The 10300-nt window shown below is 38.3% G+C and overlaps 1 protein-coding gene across 1 annotated transcript in view; it reads left to right on the top strand.

Moving 5' to 3' along the window:
• PTPRQ (protein tyrosine phosphatase, receptor type, Q) overlaps window positions 1–10300 on the top strand; it is a 415982-nt gene that overhangs the window by 32678 nt on the left and 373004 nt on the right. Inside the window, exon 8 of the mRNA XM_006882544.1 lies at window positions 3046–3192. Coding sequence (XP_006882606.1) covers window positions 3046–3192 — 147 coding nt within the window. The remainder of the gene's footprint in view (window positions 1–3045; window positions 3193–10300) is intronic.

The raw sequence follows: 10300 nt of genomic DNA, 5'->3' as shown, positions 1-10300 counted from the left end.
ACATACACACAAGCAAAACAAAAAAAACAGAACTGGTCCCTCCCTTCCAAAACATGTGAGATGGAGATTCAAAATCCTAATCTCCAAGGAGAAATTCATTTTACCCTCTCCAAGACAGAACTATTTGTTTTCTTAGTGTTCCACGATATGTTTAATATTCTTCTCGACAACCACAACTCAAAGACATCAAGTTTTCTATTGTTATCCTTAGTAATTGTCCAGCTCTCTGATTATAGCAATTAATTGAAAAGATCATGGTCTGGATCAAGTGTGCCTTAGTCTCTAGACTGACATTGTTGCTTTTCAGTACTCTGGAGAGATTCGGAACAATAGACCTTCCCAGTGTAACTCATCTTTTGATTTCCTGACTGCTGGTACCAAGAGTGTTCGTTGTGGAGCCAAGCAAGCTCTAATTAGTAACAACCTCAATCTCTTCTCCATCTATCATGGTGCTGCCAATTGGCCCAGTGATAAGAATATTTGTCTTCTTGATGTTGAGCTTCAATCTATATTAAGACCATAGTCTTTAACCTTCTGCAGAAAGTGCTATAGTTCCTCCTCAGTTTCAGAAAGCAAGGTTGTGTAATCTGTATAACATGGATTGTTGATGAATTTTCCTCCAATCCTGATGCCATATTCCTCTTCAGAAAGCCCAGCCTCCAAAATGATCTGTTCTGCAGATAGATTGAAAAGGTATGGAGACAGAATACATCCCTGATGCACTCTCTAACTGATTTTGAACCAGGCAGTGTTTCCCTGCTCTGTTCTGAGGACTCCTTCCTGATCCAAACATAGGTTTCACATGAGCACAATCAAGTATTCTGAAATTCCCATTCTCCTCAAAGTTGGCTACAATTTGTTTTCACTCACACAGGCAAATGCCTTTGCATGGGTCATGAAACACAGATAGATATTCCTCTGGTATATTATATATAATATTTATGTAGTTACTGGTATATCATTGTGTCATTAGGAGTCTGTGTAAAACAATTGTTGATAAATAAATGTTTTTAATAACAAGAATTAACACTGTAAGCTGGAAGGAACTCTGATAGTGCCACTTCTTCCATGTTTCTCAGTTTACCAAAATGTTCAAATCCACCATCTTCTGTGTGGGAAAGAGATGCTTAGTCTCCTCCCACACAGATTTATAGCCTCAGGAACCTTATAGAGGGATATTTTATTTGGGAATTCACTTAAAAGTGTTGGATTTGGTTAGAAATGAGAGAAAACGCTTTTAAAAAAAATACAGTAGTCGGACCAAAGTGATAAGGTATATCAGGCACCATTTAGGACTCATTGGAGATATAGTCGTTAATTCAAAGTTAGGAGTGATTTTAACTTAATTTCAAATCTCTTCAACCAGAGAAACAAACAAAACCCCAACCTATTGCTGTCAAGTCAATCTTGAATTAGAGCAACCCTATTGGACAATGTAGAATTGTCCCACAGAATTGCTAATGTTGTAATTTTTACAGAAGTGGACTGCCACTTCTTTTTGCCACTCGTGGGTTCAAATTGTCAACCTTTCAGTTAGTAACTAAATGCTTAAATACCACTTCACCAGGTCTCCTTTCAAGAAGAGAAAATCTAGAGAACTGAAGGCTTATGTAAGCATTTATTACTATAATAATTAGAGATGACACTGAAACTGGATAAAAAGTAACAAATAGAAATCAAGAGATGAGGAACAAAATGGCAGTTGTTGTTAAGAGCTGTCATAAAAGCAATGAATTGGAAAACTCAGTGAAATGAAAAATTGTTGATTCAGGGTTGTAAGGTAAGGAGTCAGGAAGTAGCTCAGCAGTGGTTATAGGAAACTGAGATTATTGTCAGGGAGAAGGTTGTCATGAATACTAATAGTGATGTCTTTGTTTTGATCAAGAGGGAAAAGCTGAGATAGAGGTTGGGGTTACTTAAGGATTATTTTTAGATGTATTGAAATCACAATGTCACTTGCTTAGATCCACCATTAATACCCTTAGTACAAGAAGTCAGGAAATAAGGAGATACATTGTGCTGGAAAAATCTGCAGTGTGAGATCTTTCCAAATTATTGAGAAGTAATGGTGTAAATTTGAGGACTGAGGTATGTCTGATTGAGGCCACAGTCTTTCCAATCACTTGCTAGGCATCTGAGAGCTAGACAATGATTAAAGATGGTAGAAGAAGAATTGATGCCTTTTAACTGTGGTGTTGGAGAAGAGCACTGATGGCCAAAATAACAAACAGATATGTCTTGGAGAGGGTGCAGTTGGAGTGCTCTTTGGAGGCAAGAACGATGAGGCTTTGTCTCACATACTTTGGCCATGCTGCTAGGAGGAGCTATTCCTTGGAGAAGAACATGATGGTAGAGAAGGTGGACAGTCAGTGAAGGAGACTTGAGCAGGTGGATTGATGCAGAGACCACCACATTGTTCTCTTGTGTTTTGGGAGTATGAGGATGGTACAGGTAGAATAAGGTTCACATCTTTTGTTGAAGGAGTTGCTATGAGTTGTACTCGGCTCAATGGCACCTAACAACAACATTGAAATGACCACAAATCAATATGATAGTGTTGAAAAAAGTGATTTAGATAAGCTAGACCATCCAGAATAATGATGAATGATTCCACAGTTAAGAGGGTACAGAAAAGAAGTATAGGCTAGATATTCCTTAGAAGAAAGTTAAAATGACAAGGCATCATTTCATATACTTTCAACAAGTTACCAGAAAGAATAGTCCTTGGATAAATGTGAATTTTTGTTACTATTTTTTACTAGTAAAACTGATGTTTTCCTTTTAAATATGTCTATTTTCAATGTCTTAATGAGACATTAAAAAGTAATTTTAAGCATAAGATTTTTAATGTTCTACCAAATGAACTAAGTTGATATTAAAATGCTATCAAGCCAATGTTTAAAATGCATTAACTTTTAAATTTATAGCCACAAAAAAGCAAACATCAATACTCTTAATTGATATTTTTTTACTTAATGTAATTAAATATGCCTTGCTATATATTTGATATGTAAATAATCCATAGATACCTTCTGTTGTTTGCAGGTCGGATTTTAGACAACAGCACAAAAGAGCTTAAATTTTCATTCACTAACCTAACACCGTTTACAATGTATGACGTGTATGTTGCGGCTGAAACCAGTGCGGGACTTGGACCCAAGTCAAATCTTTCAATATTCACTCCTCCAGATGGTAAGAGCATTGTAGACAGTTGATGGGATATATTTGCTATGCTTGTGAATTACGTTGAATTGGTTAAAAATGATATTAGAAAGAGCATGGTTTATATTTACTAAATTGGTTTTGTTTTTTTAGAAATCAAATTACTACCTAATTTACTCTGAGCATGTATTTCTTAGAAAAAAAATCCCATAACGTGCATGCTTCATAATAAAAGGGATCTGTGAATAAAAGGAAGATTAGGAAACACTTCTTGTAAGCATGGATTTTGAAGCTCTGTCTCACATGTTTTGGGCACGTGGCCAGAAGAGACCAGTCCTTGGAGAAGGACATCATGCTTGAAAGGGTGGAGGGACAGTGCAGGGAAGGAAGAGACCAGATGACATCAATTGACACAGTAACTGGGGTAATGGGGTAGGTGCATTGGAAACAGTGAGACAGGCTCAGGATAGAGCAGCTTTCAGAGCTACTGAGTTTGCAGGCAACGCTATGGCACATAACACAAGAGCTGACAATACCAATTTTTTGGAAGTTCAAAGTAAATATTAATAAAAGCTCAAAGATGTCTTAAAGTAAATAAACAAACTTGTTTAACATTGTGTACTCCACATAGAAAATTAGTTCATCTATAACTAGTTTTGAGAAGAATCCATATATGTCCAATAGTTAAAGCTTATTTATAGTTGGTAGAGTTTTCTAAGCACATTCATAGGGAAGCCATAAGTAATTATTATTGGCTAACTAAAACTGTATTTTTTATTTTTATTGCTATTTGAGTGAGTTTGCAAAACAAATTGGTTTTCACTCAGCTGTTCATGCACATGTACTTTTAAAAAATAAATTTTTATTTTACACTGGTTTGCTTACAACATTTGTATACTTTGTTTTCACATAGGATGTTTCCCATTTCCTTTATCCACCCCTCCCTCTACCCATCAAGTTGTGAAAACTTATGATTAATCCCTGCCTGTCTTTACGCCTCTGTTCCTACCCTCTCTCCCCCCTTGGATCCTCATACCCATTTTACAAGCTATCTTTCTATTTCTACAATAATGGTCTTACACTGTTTTTGACTTTATGGGACTGAGCTAGTTCACTTAGCATAATGCTCTCCAGTCTCTCCTAAGTTAGGTAGTAATTTTTGAAGTCAGTGGCACATTTACTTTTTTACAAGTTAATTACAATACCTGAATTGTATTGTAATTAATTACAGTGCACTCTTCCCAGTTCTTCCCTGTGATTCTTGTTTTCATCGATTTTTATATTGTACTGCTTACCATAAAATCTTGATGCCTGGGAAAATGCTGCCTTTTAGATATTATTTGGTGGATTGTTCTAAGGCACAATTAATTCCTTCTTGTTACTGTTTACTTTATAAACCTGTCTATCATTTGGATGAAAGATGAATCACAGCGTGAATTTTGCTACAGGAATAAAGGACAATTAAGAGCTTCTACCAGTTATCAAGATGCTTTACCATGGTGACAACTGAACTTTGTAGTTGTCATTCTAACTTATAGCATTTCTATGTACAAAATATTACACTTTGACCAATCCCACATTAATCACTTATAGGTTCGAGTCGATTGTTGAAGTTACTCTGTCAATTCTTACTCTCCTTCGCTGACCCCTCCACATTTGCAAACGTGGTGTCTCTTTCCAGGGACTTGCCCTTTCTCTCTTATGCTCGCAGTGTATGAGGTGAAATCTCACTATCTTTGACTTTAAGCAGAACCCTAGCTGTACTTTTCCAACACCAATTTATGCTTTTAACTGTCTGATTGTAAAAAGAAGAAGAAAACAAAAAAAAGAAAATTACAGCCAGATTGAGCATTCATCAGATAAATCATTCAAGTATTTGACCATTAGAGGGCAGTAACTATTAGGAAATTGTGGGCATTTTGCCCTTCAAAAACAACTTTGATACTATTTTGCTTTTGAAAGAACATGAAAGTTGTTTCAATCTATTTCAGATGAAAATAATGCACGGGTAGAAAAAGAAATGCATACACATAAGTAAAAATTTTAAATGTTTTAAATTAAATAATGCTGGGGTTTTTTAGCTTTTGTGTTACTTCTCCATTAGAAATAATCTTTCCTCCCATTCCTACTTAAAACTTGTTCCTAAGCCTTTCTAAGAAAACTAGACAGACTGATGGAAGGCTGTCTACCAGGTTTGTGGCTGAGCTGAGTGGTGTGCCTGTCATTAATCTTGGAGCTCTTGAGTTCGGGCTTTATAGCAATCTTAGCAACACAATTGATTATCCTCAGCAATCTTAGCAACATATTTGATCAATCATATTCTAATATAACTAAATAAATTCTTAGTTTTTCCCTTTGCCCCTCCCCAAGAAAATAAGTGTTTTTAACATTTTTTACAGAATACACAATTTAAAAGTATTGGTTTTGCCATTATGGTTGATGTACAAAATTTGACAAAAGAAAGAGGAATAGATAACACAATACCAAGAGAGCAGAGGTAAAGATATATTCACTATAGTTCTTTTGGATGTTGTTATATGCTGTCGAGTCACTTGGGACTCACAGCGACACTATGTACAACAGCCCTAAAACTCTGCCCTCTCCTGTGCCAATCATACTGTCTCTGACACTCCCATCCCGATTACCCCAGTCACTGAATCAATCCATCTCATAGAGAGCTTTCTCCTCTTGCACTGACTGTCCCTCCACACTCCCAAGCATGATGTCCTTCTCCAAGGACCAGTCTCTCCTTACAACATGTCCAAAGTATGTTAGATGGAGCCTCAGAATCCTTGCCTCTAAGGAGCAGCCCGGTTCAACCCTTTCCAGGATGAATCTGTTTTCCTAGCAGTCCATGATACCCTCAATACTCTTCTCCAACACCACAGCTCAAAGGCATCAATTCTCCTTCTATCCTCCTTGGTCATTGCCCAACTCTCTGATGCATAACAAGTGATAGATGCACCTTAGTCTCCAGAGAGACACCATTGCTCTCCAGTACTTTGGAGAGGTCTCTAACAGCAGACTTTCCCATGGCAATGCGCCTTTTAATTTCCTGGCTACTGGTGCCAAGAGTGTTAACTGTGGAGCCGAGCAAACTAAAGCTGTGAACAATCTCAATCTCTTCACCGTCCATCCTGATGTATTATTAAAATCCATTTACCTTTTTATAATTTCTAGGTTGTTTTAAATCACAAAAGTATAGATAGAATTTTGCAGGCACTTTTCAACATATACAATGAATTCTTTTTCCCCAACATTTTTTTTAAATGGTCTGATCAACACTCTTGGCACCAGCATCCAGGAAATCAGAAAACATGTTGTGATGGGAAAGTCTGCTGTTAGAGACCTCTCTAAAGTACTCAAGAGCAATGGCGTCTCTCTGGAGACTAAGGTGTGACTGATATAGGGCATGGTCTTTGCAATCACTTGTTATGCATTAGAGAGTTGGACAATGACTAGGAAGGATAGAAGGAGAATTGATGCCTTTGAGCTGTGGTGCTGGAGAAAAGTATTGAATGTACCCCGGACTGCCAAGAAAACAAACAGATTCATCCCAGAGAGGGTTAAACCAAGCTACTCCTTAGAGGCAAGGATACTGGGGCTTCGTCTGACATACTTTGGACATGTAAGGAGAGACAAGTCCTTGGAGAAGGACATCATGCAGGGTAGAGTAGAGGGACAACGCAGGAGGGGAAGACCCTCTATGAGGTGGATTGATTCAGTGACTGGGGTAATCGGGATGGGTGTGTCAGAGGCCATGTGATTGGCACAGGACAGAGCAGGGTTTAGGGCTGTTGTACATAGTGTCACTATGAGTCACAAGGGACTCGACGGCACATAACAACAACAACATACATATAAATGGTCTCATTGGTCTTATATAAAAAGCAACTTATCTTGCATTTTATCCTACACCCTCCCTAAGCTGCCCATTTAGCCGACAAGTGACTCTGAGTGGTCCCCATGGCAACAGGTGTGCTCCACTAAGGGCAAAACTGGCTTTGTTCTTACCTCCACTTGTCAGTTTCCTTCTGTTGAATTCTCTGGGCATAATTCCTCTGCAAAGGTACTTTAATGATATGCTCTAGCAAATGTAATAAATGTAGTTTTTCACTTATGACAACAGTAATTAATTCAGGCCCTTGTAATTAAAAAATTTCAATAAAACAATCTTTAGACTATATGTGGACTCTAATAAGTCTAATAATCAATCTAATAGTTCATTAGTACTACCTACTTTTAATTAAAAATTAATGTCTTAATTTTAGGTTATTCTTTTTCATTTATTAATATAACAGGGTTTCAGTGTTTTAATTAAGGTTTCTGAATTTACCTTCTTTCCTCTAATGTTAAAAAATAGACTATAGTTTATTTGAAATTAGTTCAGATTAGCCGCTGTTTAATTCATATCTTTAAAACACAGAGTTTCAGATAAATTTCTATATATAAACAGAAAAAAAGATTGAATTCAACATTTTTGTCATCTGTGTATCAATTGAAGTGATATTTCACATTTTGGCGTCATGTTGTCAGGAGGTATTAGTCCTTTAAAAGAAGACATCATGCCTGTAAACGTATTGTTGCTGTGTACTATCAGTAAGAACTGATTCATGGCTGAACCTAAGTGGCTTTTCAGATATGGTAAATCATATAGAAGTTGATTTCCTGTCTTGTGGACCACCTTGGGGACTTGATTTACATGTCTTGGAGTTAGTATTCAGTTCCTAACCACTCACCCAAGCTCCAAAATGTAGAGAAAAGTGTAGGATCCACGAAAGTGAGGAAGATCCTTAATGAAATGGACAAAACCAGTAACAGCAAGAATGGACTTGACCATAGTAGAGATTGTGAGAATGGCATAGGACAGAATGAGATTTAATCTGTTTGTTATGCAAAGTTTCAGTGAGTCATAGTAGACATGACAGCACCTAATAACAATAACTTTATCAATTTTATTGTAATTGTTATTGTATTGTTGTGTGCTTTCAAGTTGGAATCAACTCACAGCTGGTCCTCCAGTGGTCAGAGCTCACGAGGAGTCCAGTTGTAAGAAGTTGGCCTGCAATCCCAAAGGCATGGTTTTCAAAACCAAGAACTTGCTCCAGGAAGAACGATGAGCATTTACTGCCTCTGAAAACCTGCTGGAGGGTCAGCTATGAGTTAGTTCTTCCTTAACAGCATACAACAACAATAACAATAGTAATAGAATTAATAAGGTTCTTATTTAAGTATCTTAATATTTTGCTGAGCTGATTTCTGTATAGCCATGAAAAAAAGAGAGAACTAGAGGAAGACTCATCAACAACCTACATTATACAGATGACACAACCTTGCTTGCTGAAACTGAAAAGGATCTGTAGTTTTTGCTGCAGAAGGTCCAGGACTATAGTCTTCAATATGGGTTGCAGCTCAGAATCAAGAAGACAAAGATTCTCACCACTTGGCCAACTGACAGCACCATGACAGATGGAGAAGAGATTGAGATTGTTAACAATTACAGCTTGCTTGACTCCACAATGAACACTCTAAGCACTAGCAGTCAGGAAATCAAAAGACAAATTGCATTATTGAATTGGAAAAGATCCACTGTCTGGGACCTTTCCAGAGTACTGAGTAAAAATATTGTCATGCTCAAGATTGGTGGAAGATCTATCAACAATCTGCGATATGCAGATGACACAACCTTGCTTGCTGAAACTGAGGAGGACCTGAAGCGCTTGTTGCAGAGGGTCAAGGACTACAGCCTCCAATATGGATTGAGGCTTAACGTCAAGAAGACAAAGATTCTCACCGCTTGGTCAATTGGCAGCATCAGGATGGATGGTGAAGAGACTGAGATTGTTCACAGCTTTAGTTTGCTTGGCTCCACAGTCAACACTCTCGGCACCAGCAGCCAGGAAATTAAAAGACATATTGCCATGGGAAAATCTGCTGTTAGGGACCTCTCCAAAGTACTGAAGAGCAATGGTGTCTGGAGATTAAGGTGCATCTGATACAAGCCTTGGTCTCTACTATCACTTTTTATGCATCAGAGAGTTGGACAATGACTAAAGAGGATAGAAGGAGAATTGATGCCTTGAGCTGTGGTTCTGGAGAAGAGTATTGAGGGTACCATGGACTGCTAGGGAAACAAACAGATTCATCTTGGAAAGGGTCAAACAGGGCGGCTCCTTGGAGGCAAGGATTCTGAGGCTCTGTCTAACATACTTCTGATACGTTGTAAGGAGGGACCAGTCCTTGGAGAGGGACACCATGCTTGGTAGTGTGGAGGGACAGCGCAGGAGGGGAAGGCCCTCTATGAGATGGATTGATTCAGTGACTGGGGTAATCAAGATGGATGTATCGGAGATATTGCGATTGGCACAGAACAGAGCAGAGTTTAGGGCTCTTATACATAGGGTCGCTATGAGTCGCAAGTGACTCAACGGCACATAACAACAACAACAGAGACTAAGGTACACCTAATCTAAGCCATGGTCTTTTCAATTACCTGCTGTGCATCAGAGAGCTGGACAATGATTAAAGATTACAGAAGAACTGATGCCTTTGAATTGTGGTGCTGGAGAAGAGTTTTGAAGATACCACGGACTGCTAAGAAAACAAATGGGTCTGTCTTGGAGAAGGTGAAAACATGTTTCTCTTTAGAGGCTAGGATTTTGAAGCTCCATCTCACATACTTTGGACACATGGCCAGGAGAGACCGGTCTTTGGAAAAGGGCATCATGTTTGGAAGAGTGAAGAGGTAGCACAGGAGAGGAAGACCTCAATTAAGATGGATTTGTACAGTAACTGGGGCAATAGGGGTTGGTGTGTAGAATTAGCGAGAATGGCTTAGGACAGGGTAGGGTTCAGAGCTGCAGTACACAGGGTCTCAGTGGGTCACAGGTGACTGGATGACACATAACAACAATCATAAGAATTTTAGTGTTATGAAATGTCACAGTTATCTCCTTTACAATCAAACAATGCCATCTCATCAACTCTGCTCATATGTCCCTCCATCATGTTGACAGCCTCTGAAACGCTGGAGCTTATGTTTTGAATGGTGGATTCTTGTTTTTCCAGTGCCGCTAATGCCTTATTTGTTTTCTCCGCAATGTTTTGCATTGTTTCTTTTAACTCCTCCTGGTCTTTG

This window comes from Elephantulus edwardii, unplaced genomic scaffold, assembly GCF_000299155.1.
Source record: "Elephantulus edwardii isolate Elephantulus edwardi_28Jun2011 unplaced genomic scaffold, EleEdw1.0 scaffold00021, whole genome shotgun sequence".
Classification (NCBI taxonomy): Eukaryota; Metazoa; Chordata; class Mammalia; order Macroscelidea; family Macroscelididae; genus Elephantulus; species Elephantulus edwardii.
The sequence above is the reverse complement of the archived record's forward strand: the minus strand, read 5'-3'. Positions and strand labels throughout refer to the sequence as shown.